The sequence below is a fragment of the Argiope bruennichi genome, chromosome 5 (assembly GCF_947563725.1).
Source record: "Argiope bruennichi chromosome 5, qqArgBrue1.1, whole genome shotgun sequence".
Taxonomy (NCBI): domain Eukaryota; kingdom Metazoa; phylum Arthropoda; class Arachnida; order Araneae; family Araneidae; genus Argiope; species Argiope bruennichi.
This window is the reverse complement of record NC_079155.1, coordinates 51,998,016-52,021,700: the sequence shown is the minus strand read 5'-3', so window position 1 is coordinate 52,021,700 and position 23,685 is coordinate 51,998,016. Positions and strand designations below refer to the sequence as shown.

General features: G+C 26.8%; 1 protein-coding gene across 2 annotated transcripts in view; it reads left to right on the top strand.

Annotated features, from left to right (window-relative positions):
• The first annotated feature begins 5,794 nt into the window (after positions 1-5,794).
• LOC129968764 (1-phosphatidylinositol 4,5-bisphosphate phosphodiesterase classes I and II-like) overlaps positions 5,795-23,685 on the top strand; it is a 538,878-nt gene continuing 520,987 nt past the window's right edge. For both annotated transcript variants that reach the window (XM_056082994.1, XM_056082993.1), the window contains exon 1: positions 5,795-5,982. In XM_056082994.1, coding sequence (XP_055938969.1) covers positions 5,884-5,982 — 99 coding nt within the window. In that variant the 5' untranslated portion in view covers positions 5,795-5,883. The remainder of the gene's footprint in view (positions 5,983-23,685) is intronic.

Below are 23,685 nucleotides of genomic sequence, written 5' to 3'. Positions count from 1 at the left end.
AATTTTAAAACAAATATTTTTTATGCATAAATTGCAACAATGCTTTTCATTGCTGCAATGAAATTTGAAACTTTTCATTGTTTCATCAAATATTTAAACTTTTTTTCCACTATTAAGGACCAAAGAATTCTATTTTTATTTTGATATTCATTGATAATCGGGTAACAAAAATTTTACCCCCCCCTTTTTTTTTAAATCAATTTTTGTAGAATTTATAAACATATCTCACTTGAATATTTGGTTATTTGGAAATAAATTTGGAAGATTTTTACCTGCTATTGTTCAATTTTTAATAAGTGTTTTTTTTATCCAAGTGCTATTAGTTGTATTTAAACACATTGTTTGAGTCCATTAACCAGAAGCACATAAAGAATAAGAAGGCGAAGTTATAGTCTTGAGCAAGACAATGTGTAACTAGATGCTAGATAATACAGACAGTTACAATTGATAGGGGACTCCATTAGGAAAATAACTACATAAAACAACTAAAAGCCATTTAATCTTTTATTTCAAAATGAAATTCATATTATTTACTGAAGAAACCAAGAATTATACATTCACTATTCCAACTGGAATATGGAATATAGTCGTCAAGGGTGGCTGGTTATTAATATAACGATGATTTCATTTGTTAAATCTAAGAACTATTTCGAAATGTACTTTATTTCACGTGACCCCAGTGGGATAATAGCAAGTGGTTGTATTATCGAGACAACTTTTTACCATTGTCCCATTGCAGTCACCTGATGTTCCTGAGGTAGGCGTGACCTTCTATTGCGCGCAATGGTTGGCTTCGTGTGAACGCTATTTTAGACTTAAACAAGGAAAAGCACTGGGAGAACAACATGCATAAGCAAAGTAATTCACTCCTGCAAATCTCAGGTTATCATTCATCAATAAGATCTTTGATGAACACTTTTCACTTTTTCTTCTGCAAAGTATTCAAATAAAAGTATTGCAGTCGTCAAAAAAAAAAAAAAAAAAAATCGAACGATATTTTGACGAATTACCACTTCTCACACTTCTCTGATTTCGAAAAATAAAAATTTGAAATAATGTGAGTGAATATGTCAGCTTAAAAATTTTTGAGCTAAACTGGTGGAATTTGGTATGTAATCTTTGTACAAAATGTGTAGATATTTGTAAAATTTTCATGAAAAAGAAAATTCATTCAGATGAATTTATCAATTTATTTGTCAAAGGGCAAGTGATCATGAAAGAACAGTTATATAAAATTTCGCATGCAATTTTAGCATCTAAGGTGCAGATCTGTATATAATTTTATACCGAATCTGTCAATGAGTTGATTGTTTTTTACTCTACAGATTGATTATCAACCATCTGCATGCAAGCAAATGCCATTGCTGAACATTTCAATGATTTAAAAAGATGAAATTTGGCTATATAATCTTATTACTAAAATTGTTGTTCTGCGTTATTTTTTGGTTTCACTTTTCTTGTAAAAAAAGGCATCCAAAACGTACACTTGGCTTGCCTCACTATACTATAAAAAAACACAAAATTTGAATTTTGAAAATTTTGAGCATTCGTGGAATTGATGACTTTTTGAAGGTCCACAATTTTTTTATATGAGCTGATGGGGCCTAGCACCTTTATTAGGGAATATGTGAGAAAATTTTAGAGTGACATATCATTTTGGTTCAAGTTGATAAATTACTAACCGAAATTCGCATGCTTATTTTAAACATTTCAAAGCTCGCCAATATCATTTTTTTTAAAAAAAATTTCATTCTTTAATATTTTGTTCATTTGTATCATAATATGTATTTCTTTTCATTCCTTTGTGTTTAAAAATTTAGAAATACGTTAAAAAGTTCACAAATCTCTTCCTAAAAAATGCAAAAAAAACCCCCCTTTTCTGAAAGGATTTTGCTCCGAAATGTCACTTTTCTGCCGATTCCATAGTCACGTGTTTCTCCAGATTTCTTTCCAGATCCAAATGCATCTTCAAATAGATCGCTTTAGCTGAGCCTTTCGTGTCTTATCAGTGTCCATCTTCGGCGAAACAAAACAAAAGGGAAAGAAAACTGTCCATTCTCCTTGTTTCTTAAAATATACTTAAGATTCTTTGGACATTTAGGCTCTTTTCTAAATCCCTCTCCCTTCCAAAAAAAAAAAAAAAAAAACATGAAAGGCTGTAAGTTTATTTAGTACTTACTACCAAAAGTTTAATTGGAGAATTCATTTTTTACGAAAGAAACAAAAGACAAATGTTATGTATGTAACTAGGGTATTTTATTTTTTTCTTTGATACAAATTTTATAGACAAATGAAATGACATACAAATGAAATAAGACACTGTGTTATACTTCTTTTCTCTTCCCATTTTTAACATTTCACTGTAATTTACAACATTTTTTTGTTGGTCCTTTTTAATTTTCAGATCTTTTTACCCATGTAAGTGGTTATAAAAGAGTGGTAGTTCTTAAGTTCGAGCGCAATTTAACATACAGAAGTAATATACTCCCAAGAGTTTAACTTAATTATTTTAATATCCCACTTTAAAGCAACAGTAGGGTTATTTAGGGAAGGGCCTCGTAGTTTTGAACTGCGGTCAGATGACGAGAAGGAAACCTGAGCAATGAAAAGCATGAATCTGCTATTTTTACTTTTAAAGATGAAAGTTTGTTATTGTCACCATGGGCCAGAGACTAAGGTTTTAGGGGACCTTAAGCTATACAAATTTTGGAGAACCCCCTTTTCCTTTATAAACAAGATTCTTTGATTTTAATATCTCTCTATAAATAGTTTTTAATTTTAAATTTTGACAAACAGGAATAACGTAGCATTAAATTACAGATTACTTTCAAGAAAGACAGTTATTACATTCATTACATTGTGTATAAAAAACGCCAAATTTAAATTTAAAAATAAATTTGGGAACATCAGGGGGAAAAACATTCTTATAAAGGTGTTTTAACTTTTAGCCTTTAAGCTAAAACATTTGTTCTCTAATACTTATCATAGAATATATTCTTTTTTATTATCTCATTTGCGAAATATGCAGAGATTTGAAATGTGAAAATTCATCAAAATTTCGAGTACATATTTTTTTTTCTTTTATAAAATTTTCTCTTTGTATATAAGAAAGTAACAAGCACACACACACACACACACACTGTTTAACATGTAAATAAAAATGATTTTCGAATATTAAATTAAATTTATTAGCTTTTAATTCTAAATGAAATATTTAAAGTTCAAACTAAAACAGCTCTCTTTTTTATTATTTAAAAAAACATTTTAAGAAGCAGTTTTATAATTAAAAAAATTATTATGTCCTTATATAATTAATGAAAATAAATGAAATTTCTGCTATATAAGCAATGATATATTTGTATTCTTATGGAATTATCGAATAGCTCGTTCGACAGGAATATTGGTTGAATATAATTTCAATCAAGTCTCTTAGGAATAACTTGATGTTTATGATTTTCTCAACGAAGTACTTTTAAATATCACATTTTGATAGACATTAAAGTAATGCTATCTTAATAGCTTTATTGATTTTTTTTCGTTCATTTTGTATATGAATTTTCCTAAGTGAACCGAGTTCTATGACATCATAGTATCATTAAAATTTTTTGTTTAATGTTTCAATTGCCTCTTGGCCTTTGCAGTAATGTATTTTCATTTAAGGAACCGTCATGTAAATTGCTCAAGTAATAATCATAATCATTTTCTTTCGAAGCCTGATTCCACCGAAGATCTTCTGTGTAAATAAGCCTGGCGCAAATTAAATATGTCAGGTTCAAATCCCTTTTATTGGTATAGCGTGGTTCGTTGGAGAGCGTTTACCGGCCCAAACACCGACCTCGGCATCTGACAACGACTTAACAAGTTTTTTATCGTCTGATTCGAATGCAATTCACACTTACTATCAAATTAAATCACATTTATTAACCAATTAGATGATCTCTTATCTACGACATTCAAGAGATAGTAAAAAAGTGGTAAGTTAATTAGAAAAAGGATCCGAGTAACATTCGTAAAATCATGGCTTTGAACGTGTTAAATTATGTCCATTCCAAAATAAAATCTGTATAGAATTATCAGATAGTTATTTCAAAATAGAGCTTGAACAGTGGCAGATTTAAATATTTTGAGGCGCTCTATTAATAAGAAGAAAATTTAGTTACATATTTCAGCAATTTATTATTGACATGTTAATGAGTTATTTAATAAATTTTGTGAATATATATTTGTTTTTCTTTATTTATTTTAATTCAGGACTGCTCGGCATCCCTATTTTTACAAAATATTATTATTATATATTATACAAAATATTATTATAATGTTTGGTTTTATACATATTTTAATAAATAATCGACCGTTGTAAAATATATACCCAATTGTACTTGATAAAATGTTAATATTATCCTAACATTTTATCTTTAATAGAATTTCTTTTTTTAAAAAACTTATTTATTTAGCAAAAAAGAAAATAATATATATATTTTTTAACTGACTTGCTTGCGGCTTCGTCTGAGCCTACCGTCTTAGACAAGTGCCTTGTTGGAAATTCACCCCTGAGCTTAAATATAACTACATTAAACCTACACTGAATTTTTTAGTGGTTAGATATTTGATCTCGTCACTAAAAGATATAACGCTTCAAATAATTGTGTTGATTGTAATATTCTGGCGTGAAAGTGGATTAGAGGAACGAACCATTTTTTTTCTATAAAGCCCTTGCAAAATTGCCATGAATATATTTTGATGATTATAAAAATATTCCTACATTTTATTGCAAGTTTTTTAAAAACTTCTATTGTTTCAGGTTTGTAATGATGTAATTCTAAGATTTCGCTTTTACTTCTTGATATTCTAGATAAGCATTTTTTTTAATCAAAAAGAGTGAGAACGACAAATTGGAATCGTCAAATCGTGAGGCGCTAAAACAATATTTCAGAAATATTGAGGTGTAATGGATATCAGGAGAAAGAACATTTATATTCATTAAAATACAATATAAATGTGATTAAAATTTCAATTCGCTCAAGTTATTTTTGTCATCTTACGAATTTACGTTTTCGTCTTGATTTCCATGCTTCACATTAAAATTATTATTTCGCACTTTTTAGAAAAGCATTAATTGGTGTTTTTTTAATTTTCTAATGTTTATTAATTATTCAATAGTTAATTTGAATTTTTGTCTTAGATCTTAATTAAGTATTTCTAAATTTCTTAGCAGAATTCAAATCATAAACAGAGGTACAATGCTACGCAAATTCTAATAGTTTGTACATAGTTTTGTTTTGGACATATACGGAAGAAATCAACTGTCGCAACGTTAACAAAAGTAAAAATTTCGCTGGCATAGCTTCACTGTTCTGTTTTAAAAAAAAGGTTGATATTCCTGAATTTGAACCCCCCCCCTTCAAAAAAAAAAAAAAAAAAAAATCGTGCCGCAGTATCGAACATCTCGGAATTCTTTTTTAGCTCCGCATTTCTAGAACAACACAAGTAAATCTCGCGCTACTGTTTTATAAATATTCCCTGTGTGAGGCAGTATCACGGAGTAGGCAAAGTGTGTGGGGGAGGGGAGAGCGCGCTCTTTCTGATGTAGTAAAGATGTGAAAGATCGATTCGGCATTGTAATCGTATCGCATTCCACCAACCTGTCGAGCGATTTGAGGCCCCACTTTTTACCTGTTGGAAAGAGCGGCCGGCAACCCTGTCTCGTGAGGGGACGATTCGTCGCCAACTGTGGCAACCACGCTCCGGCGTGTGTGTTTCCCGTTCGGAGTGCCTCCTCAATCGGGACAGAGAAACGCGCAGAAGCAACATCGGTTGACAAGACAATCCCCTTCGACTACCTGCTGATTGGGTCCCCATTCCTCGGTGGGCCCCGGAATAGACATGGCCGGCGCACAGTCGGGCGTACACGTCGTGCAGCTCAAACCCATTGAAGTCCCCCAGTCTATGATTGAGGGCAACAAATTCGTCAAATGGGATGACGTGAGTTTCATTCTCCTTCGTTTATTTGTTTGTCTTACACCCCCTTCCAACCCCCCATCATTCCTTAGTGAAATATGTGTATGAATACATAATCATCATTATCATCAATTCATTATCATAAGCAGATAATTATATGTATTATTTCCGACCTGCTTTATTTTGAATACAATATCTGGAATACGATGAATTCAATTTCATTCATGTATTTGTTCTTGTAACCCCCACTCCAGCTTTTTTCTGAAAGATTTATACAGTAAACAGTAAGCATTTATATTAAACAACGAACTGATTTTGTAGTTGCCATTACATGTGAATAATCTTTGTACAGATCAATGTACACCGGCTTTGTCACATATGCGAAGAAAAATTGACTTTTTTTTTTCGGGAATAAGTAGGGAATTCAATATTTAATTCTTACGTTCACCCGATTTATACAAATAATGGTTTTTGAATTTAGAAGAAGACTGTCAAAATTAAAACTTTTAGAAAGAATTTAAATATTGAATGCTTTTACAAAATTGAATGGAAATGCGGTTTCTGACAAGTCTCTAATTTAACAGTTATAATTTACTCGTGCCGCAGCTAGTTTTTCTTATCTGGTTGATTTCTAAAAATACATATAAAAAATGTCTGAATACTAAAATCAAGCTCAAATTCAATTTTAAATTTTACATAGATTTCAACACAGTGAAGAAAAGACGATTTAAATTTGTAAATGAAAGCTTGAGTTTTATATGAATGGACCGAAATTCATTCATAAGAAAATAATGATTTAATGTTCGCATTTTTTTAAAAGATTGATTTTGTTTTTTATTTAATGGAAAGATTATGGATAATTTTAAACTTCTATGTAGAGGATTTAAAATGTAAATTTCAGCAAAAACTATTAACAAGATAATAAATTGAAATTATTTAGAACAATATGAACACATATAGACAAGGTGGAAACTTATTTCTGCATTTAATTCGAAAATAAGCATTGTACAATAGTTTTTTAAAGATTTTCTCTGAATACTTAAAGCGAGGAATGCTTCGTGGTTATTAATAATTCTTTTACACTCTATTCGGAGTAATGTTAAAAACAAATTTAAAGCTAATAATTATAGACTGTCAAGAAAAAAGAAAAAATCGCTATGATATTAGAATTGTTCCAAAAATCAATGTATTTACTGATGAAATAAAATTATTAACTGTAAAAATATATGTAAGTAGCTAAAGGCCACGTAAAAGTGTATATATATATATATATATATTTGGATATTCTTAAGCGCAAATATTTCATTTCGAAATAACTTCGGTTTCAAAGGTTTAAAGAAATTTTTTTTCAAAAAAAAAAAAAAAAAAAAAAAAGGCGGATCTGTACGGAATGTAATCGAAATCCATAATCCATAAAGGATGTTTTCTTCGTTTCTTCATCGGTCATGAAGAGAATGATTAAAGTTGAAAAGATTATAAGAACAAAAGTAAATAGTTTATTTCGTTGTTCGAATTGTTGAGAAAAGCGTTAGAAGTACATATATAAGATATTTTGTCTTGTTATTTTATATTTTGATATGACTGCGTATTTTCTTATTTTCCACATTGTACGATGAAATTGTGATATATGATTATAAACAGTCCGATGTTGGGTTTGTTACAATTAATTAAAAACAATAAGCGATTGAAATCATTTCGATAATCGATATTAAGACTATTGAAAAGTAATAAATGTTATTCGTAATAAAAATAATTTTATGTAATCTATTATGAGTATTCTAAAGTAATAATTGTTATAACAAAATATAATAATAATAAAAATAATTTTATGAGAATTCAAAAGTAAAAACTGTTATTCATATTAAAAATAATTCTATGAGAATTCAAAAGTAAAAACTGTTATTTGTAATAAAAATAATTCTATGAGAATTCAAAAGTAAAAACTGTTATTCGTAATAAAAATAATTCTATGTATTCTATTATGACTATTTAAAGTAATTGTTATTCGTAATAAAGATAATTCTAAGTAATCTTAAAATTCTTATCTATATGGAATTATTTTATTTATTTTTGAAATGTAGTAAAAGGACCTGATATGTTTTGATGCAATATCTTTTCTACAAGGATCTCAGTTCTTTATCTGTAAGAATATCTTTTACTTCACATTTTATCGCCTTCCCCACTCAATGCTATATTTCTCAATTCGGTACTTTCTCCGATAAAATTTAAATTCGTGACATATTTTTTCTACCTAAAGCGGTTGGTTGAAAAGAGCTAATAGAAATATTATTAATTAATCTTTTTTGTAACAAAAGCCTAATTTTCTTCCAAAAGAATAGCTTAGCGACATTGACCAAGTCTTCGTTGTCTAACGCTACATATTGTCTACTTGAATGTGGACACATTTTGCCGCAGAACTGCTTTTAGTAGCGGTTGGCCTCTTGAAAAAAGATAAGAAAAAAGATTTTTACTATTTCTAAAGTCTGTTTTGAAACTTTCAGGATCATTAATTAAAATATAAGTAATCATTTATCTTAAATTTTAGAAGCTCTTATTTCGTCAAGCAAAATCAAATTGTCGCTTTTTTAAAACCCAGGGTTTTAACTTTTTCTTATAAATTTTTGAAATTTAGGCAAAAAATTTTGAAACCCGAAAAGAATTTTTTTTGATTGTATATATTTTTTATTCAAGAATTTCGAAATGTGGTAATAAAATTTTATAGGCTTTCTTATTTAGTTTTTTTTTATTTATTTACTTCCACACTTAGAATAATTTTATTGAATTAAAATTTTTTTGAATTTTTTGAAATTTGTATTCATTATTATTTAAAAATTAACTTTCGTTTATCAGTAATTAAAATTAGAATTAACTAGATATTTCGATCCATGGAAAGATATTAGACAATGTTTTACGTGTCAATAATGAATAATGTTTTACTTATTTTGGTATTGATATTCTTTTGTTTATTTATCTGTTTAGAACATGTTTGGTCAATTTTAGATTTTTTCTTAAATTATTTCTAAATTTTTACAAATTATCGTCATGAAAATTAAGCATTTTAAAAAATCAGTTTTGAAATCGATAAAAGTATACTTTTTTATTAGATAATTTTTTTTAATGGTCTCGAAATCTGGTATAAAAATGTCTTCATAAAAGATACATAAAAATTTTTATATCTTTTATCTTATACTTTATTGACTTTCGCATTTAGTCATCTTTGTTTATCTTTCCGCTTAGAAAAGAACCGCAGGATGACCACTTTTCAAACTTTTTCTAATAGTTTTAGAAATTTTATATACACATCAAATTAATTTTATCGATAGAAATAAAAAAAAAATCCTAGTCTAACTTGCTATTTTCCCGTTTACAATGAACAGCTGGTAAACATGACATCGCTTCTTTTTGATGACTCGAAATAAAGTTAAAAGCGATTCATTCATTTCAGCTTTCTTTTCGAATAACAATCAATGATAGTAGACAGAATGACTGTTCGATACAGTGTACATTTTATAACCGTCACAGAAATGGACATTTACTTAACCTAAAAATATAGTTGCATTTTGAGGTCATCCACAAAGTAAGAAGTAGTATATGAAAAGCAGAAAGCCTTGATGAATGATCTGAACAGTTATAAAGGAAAAATGATAATATAAAAATAGATAAACGTGTATTGATTTTCTTTAATATTCTTTTAATCTTGTTTAACATTAATCTATTCTAGTTTCTAAAAATGATCAGTAATCGTTTGGCTATTTGTCTAAGTTCTATGTTTTTGTTGTAGTTCGATATTATAATCTTTTTTTTTATTTTTGAATTAAATGTAAGATTTCTGAAGATTGTGTTTTGAATTTATTTATTCGTAGTAACGCAATTTAACATTTTGTCGCAGTATTTTACATTAAATCTGTTATTAATTTTAAAACTCGTCTTTAGTTTCGTACATCATGGTAATATATTATAGAATATTATACAAACAATTAATATCTTTTTAACTCTAGAATATCTTCCGGAGCAAAAAGAAGTTTCGTTAATATTAAAATTGTGTAGAAGCAAACGATAATTGCAAGTAGATTATATATTTATCTTATTATATATTGCTACAGTATTTTGCCTGATAAAAGAAATATCGTAAATCGAAATTATAAATGTTAATCGTTATCGTTTATCAAAATCGGAATAAGGAGAAATTTCATACTAAGAGATATGGAATGAAATCGAATTTTAAATTTATATTGTACAATGACATATGTGTATATATGTTCCTTATAATTGTGACTTTTCTATGCTTATGTTTTTAAAGTAAGTTATTTTTTGATTAATAAGTAACATAATTTTGAGATAGAAAGTACGCAATTGTATTTTTAACCATGGCTACAGAGTCTTATTACTAAAGTTAAAAATATGTGTTTTCGTGAACTCATTTACAGACTTTAAATAAGGTAACGAAAAACTTAAATAAAATCGAAGTTTATAAATTTTTTTTTGAAACATTTGATTTATTTTACTTGATTTTTATTATCTGAAGATCGTAATTAGCTGTTTGTATAAATCATATAATGCGTTTTGGAAAATAATACTATGCAATTCAAAACTCATTTTTTTATTATTTAACACTGGTATATCTTATTATTATGTTATTTAGCCTTGAATAAATGACATTTAAAATTCTTGCAGAGTAATGTGAAATTAATTCAATGAGTTTTTGTGTTATATATTGTAAGCTTTGTTGTAGCGGGGAATTAGAACTAATTAAATTGATTTTTAACAAAACACTGTTAGGAATGTTATTACCGTTACAAATTACCATTGAATTATTTGTATACATCATGTAATGTCTTTTGAAAATTGACAGGAAATTCAATTTACTTTTATTGTTTTAAATGGAATTAAATAAATAATATTTGAAAATACAAAATTCTCAACAGAAAAATAAAATTAAAAAAAAAATCATTCTGTTACAGTATTTAATCCAGACATTTTTACTTTTGAGAATTAACTAATCGGAATTTTAACAGAAGAGTACCGTTGGAAACTATTTTTTCCATCTGAAAAAAATATTGAGAAAGTTATAAATTTATAATAATTATTTTTTGGCCTAGATTTATGGCTAAATATATATAACTATTACTCCATTCTTTCACTGTTTTAGAAACCAAAGAAATAGGGAAGTAAATAAATAAATTTTAGCAAACTATTTAATTAATTACCACTTAAGTTTTATTTGAAAATGTTGTAAATGAATGAAAAATGTTAAACACGAGAATGTAAAAGCGGGGTAATAATAAAATTCATCAAATTAGATTTTTTCAAAAATATAGTGTAAATGCAATACTGACACGAAAATATAGGTATTTTATATTTTTTAAGTATTGCGGGAGATAATTTATTATTTATTTTATTTAAAAATAACAGTTCTGTTTTTATATCCTTATCAAAATAAAGAATTTAGTAATATATTTTTTTGGCGAATACAGAAGTCATTTTCAATTGTTTTTTTTTTTTAACTAAGACAGAATTTTTAAAAAAATCGTTTTTTGTGATAAGCTGATTTCATAAGATTAAGAATTGAGTGCAGTTTAAAGATAATTGTTTTGATTTTTATATACGCACTTAGAATAGCTGCGTTGGTAAGAAATAAAATATTCGATGTATTTCGAATTATTTAAAGAGAAGATGTTTGTTGTATTTTAAATCATTTAAATATGAAAAGATTCGTATAATTTCATGTAAATCTTTTGATATCATAGATTTATGTATAATTTAACAAATATATACAAAATTTATGAAATACAACATAAATTTTTTAAAAATAAAAAAATCTATTTTATAAAATTAAAAAAATTGTGAATTTGAATATTAAAAAATAGTATAACATGAAATATTGAAGTTATTCTTGAATGCTATAATGTATATTATTATAAAGTGCATTAAAACATGTAATAAGAAATGTTTCGTTAGTATCTTGATTTTCATTTATTTTCGTACATTAAATAGTACATTAACGTTCGCTTCAGTTCTAAAAATTAAAACAATGGGAATATATTTTAAAATTGCTTGGTTAAAAAAAAAGTGACAAACAAATTCATGGGAAATTATAAAATGTTTTGACAGTATTAAATTTAAAATGAAAGAAAGGAATATTAAAAAAAAAAAAAAAAAAACTAATGGAAAGAAACGAAAAATATGTAATGTCATAGTTATTTTTTGTTGCAATTTAATACATTTTATTATTTTTTTTTGCTTAAGAACTGACAAATTTAAAGAATTTAAAATTTTGATTTTATTTTACCGTGAAAAATTCCCAAATAGAGCAAATATCTCAAGAATAGCTTTCCAGAAGAATCTTATATTGAAGTGACAATTAAAGGAATGTAATTTTTTTTAATTATTTGGCATATATAATTTTTAATTAAAGTTTTCTAAGAAAGGGAAAAGAAAGAAAATCTTATTTTCTTTTTATATTCAAGTCTTTTTCAATGTTTTTAGCAGAGTTAAAGTTTTAAGTTTGTATAATAATTATAAAAAAATATTTAATTTTTTTAAAAAAAAGTCACCTTCTTTGACATTCGTAAACCTTGAATAAAATTTATCTGGTTGTTTGTCTAATAGGTCTCAAGTGTATAACAAATTTACCGAGAATTAGTCGATGCAGGAAAAAAAAAATGTTTTTTCATTTGTCTTTACAAAATATGCATTTTTGTGACATACGTAATTTTTTAAAGAAGTTATCCTTTCAAGATTTACTAATCTTAAAATAATAATTAATAAATTTATCGTTTTAATTCTTTTTCCTCTGAAATATTGTTTTTGTTTTCTTCTGAAAAATGTTTTTAAATTTTTTCTTGCAAAATAGGTGTTTTAGTGACATCCATGAACTTTTAAAGAAGTTATTATTTTAAGATTTATTAATCAAAATGGATAATTAATTAATTTATCAATTTAATTTTTTAATTCTGAATTATTGTCTTTGTTACATCTGACTTCGAAATGTTCGTTCTGAATTCGATTGCAAACATTCCTAAATTTGTTAAGCAGCTAAACTAGCAATTGCCCGAATGATTTATAAAAAAAGCTTAATTCCAATTCTAGATAATAAAAAAAAACCCTGTTTTTAAAACTCACTTTTATTTTTTGAATTTCAGTTATTGTTACTATTTATATTGATCACTTTTTATTCATATAAATATTATGAAATCAGTTTTTCTCAGTTTCCGTAGCACATAAATAGGAAGACAACATCACTTCTCAACGTAGGATAACGAGCAGTTAAATATTAGTTGACATACGCAATCGCTTTTCTCATGTGTTTCTATCGGCACGTAAATATGAATCTAAGAAAGAATCAAATAGAACTCAATCAATTATTTCTTGTACTGAGAGAGAAAAAGCTAACGTAAGCCGGTCGACGCTAAAATCGTTCTTTGAGATTTTCCAGTCGACTTGAGCAATTTAGTGAAACACGTAATCCATTTAATCGGTTACTCGTTTATGTTGTACAACAAGGTCTGTTTCAAATGAAGGTGTTACGAATTATCTTTTGTCTTTTTTCCCTCTTATTGTTCATCTTTTCCCCTTCTTTTGCCGCATTACCATCGCACAAATTATTTAAAGATGTCATTTTCTCGGTCATTTTTGCCTTTTCCTGGTAGCTTACAGCTCTCACATTTCATAACCATCTTGTTAGAAAAATTAAAAATACATGGAAAAGAACGACTCTTTGTTTTATTTATTTATTATCATTATTTTTGCCTATTTGGTTAATGAGGAGAGATTTAGGCTGGTGTATTTATCGAAATGGTTTAAAATGTTTAATTCTTTAAAAGGCCATTCGTTTTTGATAATGGCATATTAAAATATTTTTGGCATTAAAGCTAATTTAAGTAAAAAAAAATCATTTAACATAATAGATTAAATTAATTTGATTAATTAATATTTTTTTTAAACAAATTCTAACATATCCTTATGAAATGAGAAATTTAAACATCTAAGTTATTTTTTTCATTGTGAAATTTATCTTTAACGTATGCCAACTTTTTTTCAAATTGAATTTTTGCCCATTTCTAGTTCACGTAATAATTAATTTAATTGTAAGATTACAATTTTGTGCTTAAATTATTCATTAACATTTTTTGAAATACAACTTAATTTAGTTATATTAAGATCCCCTTTTGAAGCATTACGAGCTATATTTTATATAATTATTAAAATAAAAAAAATACTTGGCAAATACTTATATACGAATTTAATTAATATAAAATTGTTTTTATTTTTCTACCTTGTAAAAAATAATCACTTGTGCGATAATATATCCGCTTAAAAATCCATCTCATTTTAAAGTTTAGCTTAATATTCAAGTTAGGAGACGTTATATGATAAAAATTATCTTTCGCTTTAAAATAAAAGAACACATAAAAAATTTATATTTTATGATTATCACATTAAAGACCCATGATTATCATATGATTTTTTAAAAGATTAAACATTTAAATTTTGAATTTTCATGTTTCCTTCTTTAATGCTAAACTTTTCGTTAAAAATAATTTTGGATCCTTTTGAGGGGAAAAAATAGCCAACTCTTTCATTAATTATTTCTTGCATATCAAGTTTGCAACTGAATCGGATATATATATGTATACATGTCACATTTTGTTCGTGCCTAATATAGTGCCCAGTTGAAATATGTAGGAATTAATTTTTTTTCTTTTTTAATATTTGTCAGATATAATTTGTCAGTATGAATAATTTGATCTGTTTTTTGAACATTATTATTGATTAGATTTTTAAACATTGTTACTTTTATCTTATCCAATATATTTTGGACCAATATTATTCAACCCCTCTTACAATGGCATTTGATGAATTTTGTCAAGAAACATCTTTGAATGAACAAAATTCAACAAATATCCAATGATGTTTGTTTAATTTTTTTTCTTTCACTTCTTTAAATTTTGAAATTTTAAGTGAATATCATTAAAATTACTTTGTTCTACTTAAAAAAAAAATATATATTTATTTTTTAGGATAATTGTATTATTTTTGTATTAGAATTGACTAAATGTCACAAATTATCTTTTAAGAGCATGAATTTTTAATAAAGGTTTCTACGAGTCGAGTTTTCGTGAAAGAATTAAAGAAACGTTGACGAAAATATTTTGTTTATGCAGCTGCGTTTTATCAAACATCCGATATTATTATAAAGAAAAAAATGAGGAAGTCATATTCTTTTCCCTACTAATTGGATCACCTTTAAACCACATATTAAGTAAAAATAAGATCACTCCCTTTGAGCTTTCTACGATCTTTTATGACACATGCATTACAGAAAAATAAAAAAATTTAAATATTCAATTTGGTTAAAAATTGAGGCATATCTGCAATTTCAATTTAATGACCCAATGCAGAACATCTCCCATTTATTTCGTTTTATTTCTCGAGTTATTGTGTTCATATACACGAGGACATGTGACTGTCGAAGCATGAAGTGAAATGAAGTGGCGTACTCGAGCCAGTTATATACGTGCTCGGGTTGCAGTTTTAAATCTAGTTTCCAGTTTGCGCTCGAGACGATCTTCAGCTTCAATTTTAGTTTACTCTTAATTCCTATAATTTATCCTCTAGAAGTAGCGACAGTTACAGCTTTTCCAGGGGGCCAATTTATATACTTGCCATCTTTGTTATTTTCATTTTGTTTGTTACCTACATTTGTTTTATTAAATGAATTCATTACTTATCTTGTCATATCTATGCACAACATTTTTAGTGGATATTGGATACGGCTTAATCCACCAACAGACAAATCTATGGACAACAGGCATAATCACAATTTTTTTTCAACTTAGAAGATAGTCAAAAAGACTGATCAAAATTGCGAGAATGAATTTTTATATGAAAGGAAACTTTACTCAATATATAGTTAAATTAGTAATGAAATATATAAAAAAATCATTAGGTAAAAGCGAAACAAAAAATAATGATATGAAAGTGTATTTGAGCTCTGTAGCATAAATCATTAAGATTTAGAGTTTTCAAATTTGGCACAGAGGTACTGTGGAAGTTGAATATGCCCCGTGGAGCAATTATTTCAAAATATTTTTTAGAATTTAATTTAATTAAAAATTGAACAAGATTATGACCTTTTCCGCGATAATTCCGGAAATATCACAACACACAACCGAATTTTTGGTATCGTTAAAATTTAAAGGGATACACTATCCTTTTAATGATACATATTTAACTAATTGGCAGATTATTCCTTAATTTTGGCAATTAAAATTTTTTGCATAACTTTCAACAATATTTTACAAGATAACAAGCAAAATTTCATTTTTCCAATAAAATTCAAATTGTTTTTGTTGTTTTATCAAACATTTATTAACATATTATTCTATTGTTGAAAGCTAAAGAAAATAGAGTCTGCTTATTATCAGGAGATTTACATGAGAAATCAGAAAGTGAAACTATATTGCTGCAAAAGACAGCGGGATGTTTAAAGTAGATTACCCAGATAATTAAGTTTTCAATGACATTATAATGTCATAAGACTCGACTCCAATAGGAATATTCACATACATAATAGAAAGAACAAGTATAAGGTTGTTAAAATAACACAGCTTTAGTGTCTGCCGAAATTTGATATTTAAAAATGTTTTGCCGAAAGAGTTCATGAACATTAAGTTATGCATCAAAGATTGAATAGAAATGAAGTTCAACCCTCATTCTTGTTGAACCAGCTGGTCTCCAAAACAGGCTATAAGGCCTAACATCATTAAGGAAAAATTTAGAAATATATTATTTTCTATGAAATATTTATTACTGCTGTTATCTTTCATTATGTTTTTTTCGTACCAGAGGAAAACGTATAGCAATATAAAAAATCATTACGATAAAATGAAATATTGTTTTGTGGGAAGAAAAAACATAGAATGATATCTGAAATATCCTTCTTGTTTTTCAGTTTTTTTCACTAAAATTAACGATTTAATATTCAATGTAGAGCAGCATCCATCGCTTTCAAAAGAGAGGGCAAAAAACAGAATCAGTGTTAGAAAAGGGAATACAATGATAGAAAAAGGGATAAAAAAATATATAATAAAAGGAAACTTAATAAATTTCAATAATACATTCGAGCCTTTGAGAATAATTTTTTTTTTTGAAAATGGAAACTTCAATCATTTTTTCGTTTATTGGTAGGGTGCTGATTTTATACTTGCTATTTTGAATGTATATTCTATATAGATGGCTCTGATTGTTATTATTAAAACTCCCATCCATCGTGTTGCATCTAATGTGGTGAAAAAGCAGTCTAAATAACAAAAGAAAAAAATGGATATACTGGGATTCTAAAATTGCTCAATTATTTATCCCTCATACACCATTGGAAAAAGAATCACTTTACTTCAGAATCCACTTTTCATATTTTCTACCGAACTCGTAGTATATTCAAATACTTTGAGAAGAAATATTTTGCAGAAAGAGAAAGAAAAACAATAAAAATATCGTACATATTTTAAAAAAATATTTTCTTGGAAACTGAAAATTACGTATAACATAGAACACGAAAATAATAAATTTTAAAATAAAAGAAAGTGTTAATGTCAAACGAAGGTTTTGTTCTTAAAAAGAAGAAGAAAAAAAAAAAAAAAAAAAAAAAGGAAATTTGAATATATGTTAGAGATATCGTAGCATGATGACGTTTTTAGCTTGATTCTTTTATCTCTATATTATTTATATTTAAAATATTTTTAATTGGATTACAAATATAATGTGCGTCTAAAAATTTAATCTATCATTGCGCGAATGAATATAAATTCAAAAGATAAAATAATGAAAGGTACTGTAAAATGTACTTAAAAATTGCACGAATGAACACAAATTCAGTAGATAAGGCAATGAAAAGTATTGTAAAATGTACTTAAAAATTGCACAAATGAATAAAAATTCAGTAGATAAAACAATGAAAAGTATTGTTGCAAAATTTACTTAAAAATTTACAGATTGAATATAAATTCAGTAGATAAAACAATTAAAAATATTTTTGTAAAATTTACTTAGAAATTGTACAAATGAATATGAATTCAGTAGATAAAACAATTAATTGTTGCAAAATTTACTTAAAATATTGCACAAATGAATATAAATTCAGTAAATAAAACAATGAAAAGTATTGTTGCAAAATTTACTTAAAAATGCACGAATGAATATAAATTCTGTAAATAAAACAATGAATTGTTGTAAAATTTATTTAAAAATTGCACGAAGGAATAAAATTTCAGTAGATAAAACAATGAAAAGTATTGTTGCAAAATTTATTTAAAAATATGTTGACAAATCTATTGTAATGAGAGAAGATGTTTTATGGAAATGAAATCCTTTTTAGATTTTAATTTTTATTTTTATTAACATATTTTGGGATATATGAAATCAAGTCTTTTAAAAATAGATTAATATAGAATGTTTTTTCAGTTTAGTAAAATTTGTTACTTAAAATTTTTAAATAAAGATCAAACTAAAACAAATGAAAAATATTTGATTTTAAAACTTGGACAAGAAAGAAGGAGGTCTTAAAAATTGTATGACTTTAGTACATATAGAGGGATTACACAGCTTGGTATAAAACAATACTGGTCAAAACTATGAACAATTTTGCAATTCATTTTCATAAAATTTCTTTTGTTATATGTTGATTTTCATTCCAAAGGATTAAAATATTTCAACAGCACATTAAAGATATATTAATACTGAATTCAATGGAGAGGAATGAATTTAGATATCATAATATAGAAAACAGAAAAAAATATGAATATAACTGAATCATGGATTTACAATGAAATATAATAATCTATGAATATAACTGAATCATGGATTTACAATGAAATATAATAATCTATGAATATAACTGAATCATGGATTTACAATGAAATATAATAATCTATGAATATAACTGAATCATGGATTTACAATGAAATATTGCCGCATAATGAACTGCTGATATCAGTTCCTGTGGCTTGGTTGGCAAGACACGAGACTGTAGACCTTCACGACCCAGGTTCGAATACCAGCCAAGTCAGTTTTATCCAAAGACTGGAATTTTAATTTAAAATGTTATTTATTATTTCTCTAGTTTCTAGTTGATTCTAGATCTTTCTTTAAATGTTCTATCTGGATGTTTCTCGAACATTCTGAGAGTGTATATAAAGTCAAGTGTCACCAGTTGTGATCGAGTTATCGGTCCTGTACGCTTGAGAGTTACTTTGCTTGAATAAATCTGATTACTTGTTCAACCTAACAGCCTTGTTATTTCCAATCTTCGTGACAATATAATAATCTATGAATATAACTGAATCATGGATTTACAATGAAATATAATAATCTATGAATATAACTGAATCATGGATTTACAATGAAATATAATAATCTATGAATATAACTGAATCATGGATTTACAATGAAATATAATAATCTATGAATATAACTGAATCATGGATTTACAATGAAATATAATAATAGTAGTAATAACGATAAAAATAATTTTTCTCATCATTCATATACATTTTCAGAAAATTGCAACATTGAAGCAACACTCAGTGAAACGTAAAACTTACTGTACTTCTGTGTTTGCAAGGATATGCTGCCTAATATTAGTAATTCAAACTCAAATATTACAAGCCGAATGTTCTCCACAATGGAGTCAATTTTCATGGCGTCACAATCAAGTGGCAAATAATTAGTTATGCCATCTAATATTTAAATGCTCGTTGAATTTCAGAATTGTCTGTATTTGTCGTATTTAACATGCGTCACGCGGGCAGGCATATTTCTCTCTATATACGTAACGTTAATGTACATGGCACAGAAAATCGCTCTTATATTTATTGTTGAATGGTAATATTCAAATGTGACCAATCGATCGTATGAATTTCAGACATCTTCATTGAATGTTTCTTTAGCTGTATTCCATTTAATACTTATCTTATTTATTAAAAGAGTTGCAAAATATTATTAGAAATGCTCGGGAGACGACTCACCATGTCACCCAAAACTCCATTCTATCAAAGAAAGTAAGAAGTAAAAGAATACATGATAAAAATTGAGAGAAAAAATAGGCTGAGTTTTTGCTAGATGGGTAATCGATATGAATTGGCTATGAAAATTGATGTTTATATCTTCCAAAACTATTATAAAAATGTTTTTTTCCACAATCAAAACATTAAAAAAAATTAACTTTCAATGGTATCAATTACGTTTTTGTCCAATTTTTGATTTTGATTTTTTAATAAATCTTTTAAATTTCTTTTGATTCACAATTTATAACGAAGCTTTTAACGTTAGGATGAAATTAATTTGTATATCCAACATTCAATTACGTACTTTTGACAATCATTAACTGACAAAGAGGATTTTCACTTCCGCTGTTACTTCTTTGTCTGTATCTCTTTTATTTGCTCGTGCCGTAATTTGTAGAAGAACGATTGAAACAAATTCATGCTTTTCAATCGTATCAAATAACAGATGAAATTAAAAAACTTTTTATATTAATTGTTCAACAGCCTAAAATGTCAATAATTAGAGAAAACAAGTTGGTCGCCAAGGCGGTTAGTTGTCTTTATTCAGTTTTTTACCCCCCTATACTTTGTGCAGGACAAAATTAAAAATGGTGGATGTTAATTTGAATTACACTAATTATTTTTCTCACGTGAGGCTTTATCAAATTTATGAGTGAAACTTAACATTCATAAATAGTTTGAAAGCTATAGAAATTCGAATTAGAGAATAGATTTGTTTTCAATTTCATTCGTAAATATCATGGGGTATAAGAAAGATCGCAGAGAATATTTCATGACAGCTAAATAAATAATAAAAAATTTTATTAATTAAAAACTGTTTCCCTGTATAGAAGTGATTATTTCCCCCCTTTAATGTTCCAATGACGGAAAATATTAATCTCTGGAAATTTTTAATATGTGTAGGTTTAAAAAAGCCCAATATTCATAAATCAACCTTTAAAAATTTAAACAGCAATATGCTGCATAATAAAAATATATAATTTTTATTACATCCTTCACACAAGATTTTTTTTTTCAAAAATTTAAGCACTCATAAAATTTCTTTCAATGCATAGATATAAAATTTTATATTAAATATTCATAATCATTGTATATCTGCCAAACTTACTCTTATATATTTCTGGTGTTATAAAATATTTTTAACGTGCTATTTATAAAGAAAAAGAATTTTAATTTATCAGATTTTTCAGAAGCTCCATATATATTTAATATTTCTTTAAAATCTTTATTTTTAGTATATAAAAATGTAAATAAATTCACTATAATGATTGAACTTATGCTACTATGGGGTGATTTTATTCAAAATTATTTTTTAGGAGAACTTTTTGTGGCTTCTAATTTGTAGATTATTGCATCGTAACATATTTTCGTTTTGCTGTTAAAAATATTTTACGTTTTTTTTCTATTTTACCATGAAAACATCGCATTCTTTCTACTTAAACTACATTTTAGTCCTTTGTAATTTTTACTTAAAAATAAACTTTATTTACGACTTGTATTTTAATAACTTTTCTATGTCGAAAATTTCCTATTTTGTTGAATGTAACAATGTGGATAAAATGAGCTTAGTATTTGATTATAAAATTGTAACGAAGAATTATTCTGAGCTTTTACGTCAGAATAATCGAACAGGTCGTGAGAGGCGATCGATCAAAATCCTCTCATCGTGTGCATATTTCAATACGATTAGCCCGAATGCATACACTGATAAGCATTCTCGTGAATTGCCTTATCACCATGGACAGTCAACTAACTGGCTAGGAAGGAAATTTTAGTTTCCAAAATATGGTACACTGGAGTAAATCCAGATAATCAATGGATTTAATTTATTTCTGCGGAAATAAACTGTATGCAAATAATTTTATGAATGCGATATAATTATTATGTTTCAAAATACTTTGTTACAGAGCGATTGAACATTTGAATAGTACCATACCTAATTTTTCTATTCATATTTATGTAAAATTTAAGCATGGGCAATGCTTGTATCAATAAAAAAAAATTCTAAAATATTGCATGTGGCTTGATGATATGCTGAAACATTGAAGAATTTAAGACTTTTTACAATTATCGTTCGTTCAGTAAAATGACACAATTTTGATGGCGATATAAGTTTTATCACATATAAATAAAACTTAAAGCATGTATAATGCCTGTATCATTCAAAAAGTCTCAGCATTGCATTTGACTTGAAACACCGAAGAAATTAAGATTTGTTACGCATAATTTGTTTAATAAAATGATAGAATTTTGACGTGGAGATAAGTTTTATTTAAAAAATGGTTGATTTTCATTGTAATGATTTTGCTTTCTCTATTTTAACGACGTTCTAAATGTCTTGTCTAGTTTCCATAACGGCTGTTCATTCAGTTACGGTTCTCAGTGATCGGTGGAAAGCTATTTTACTTGACTTTGATTGAGGGTCAGTGTAAATATATTTTTCTTCAATCTGATTGAATTACAAAGGACCACCTGCAATGTTTGGTATTTTAGTTGAAGAGCATTTCAGCAAACATTTTAAACAAAAGAATTTAGGCCAAACTGTCTCAAATAAGGATAAAATATCTTTTAAGGGGAAGGGAGTAGCATATGGTAGTAACATATGAATATGCATATTTCCATTTTTTTTTACTGAAGGATAATTTTTAACAATTAATAATTGGGTTGGGTTGGCTATTGATTGGTTGAAGTTATGTTATTTAATTTTTGTTTTGTTTTTATACTGTTATGCATGGTATTATTTCTCTTATGTCAAGGCATATTCAGCATTTCGCAGAAAATTTTTCATAAAACTCATTTGATTCAATGATTTCGTAAATGACTGAATGTATCAATGCGTTTCCTTGCTATGAACGCTGCATCAGTTGCTCCCGCTGTTCTAATTCATTTTGCATAGATTGCTAAACAAAATTGAATTAAACCATTTATTTTTCTATGTATTTATTTAAAACTAGCCGCCTTTGGCGACCAGCCGGTTCGCCAATCTTAATGTTCGTTAAAATTTTAATAATTAAATATTTTATGCAATTTCTACTTTAATAGCTTCTTCATCAAAATATTTTAAAACTTCAAATTTTGATTATCATATAATTCATTCATAATATTATAAAGGCCTTCAGTCATAACGTAATATGTATCTCTCTCATTTTCTGTTAGCACCCGTAGAATTTATGCTTTAAATTAAAGTGGAAAGAATTTATCTTCAATTAATATAATAATATTTTTTACTGAAACAAAGCATTTTTTTATAATCTGATTACTGAAAATAGAGTCACTCAGCGTTTAAACTTTATGGGCACTAAAGAATATCTTTTTTAATTTATGTAATATCTCAAGAGTTGGTCAACAAAATTTTCTTAGATTCATTATGAGCAGATCGATTAATTAACAATGTTTAAATTTAAATGCATCAAACACTAAGAAAATAAAACGAATCGTTTAAAATAAACGGTTGAAAACAGGTTTTAAAAAAACTACTTAAAAAACGATGTACTTAAAACTATAAGCATATACAAAAAATATATAACTAACATAAATACAATTTACTTACAAAAGCATGCAACTAACCCAAAAATAATTTAAATCATCCATTGATAACGTTGTCATGGCAACAATCAGAACAGAATGCGCATGTGTGAATTTTCTTCGCCGGTTACGTAACGCA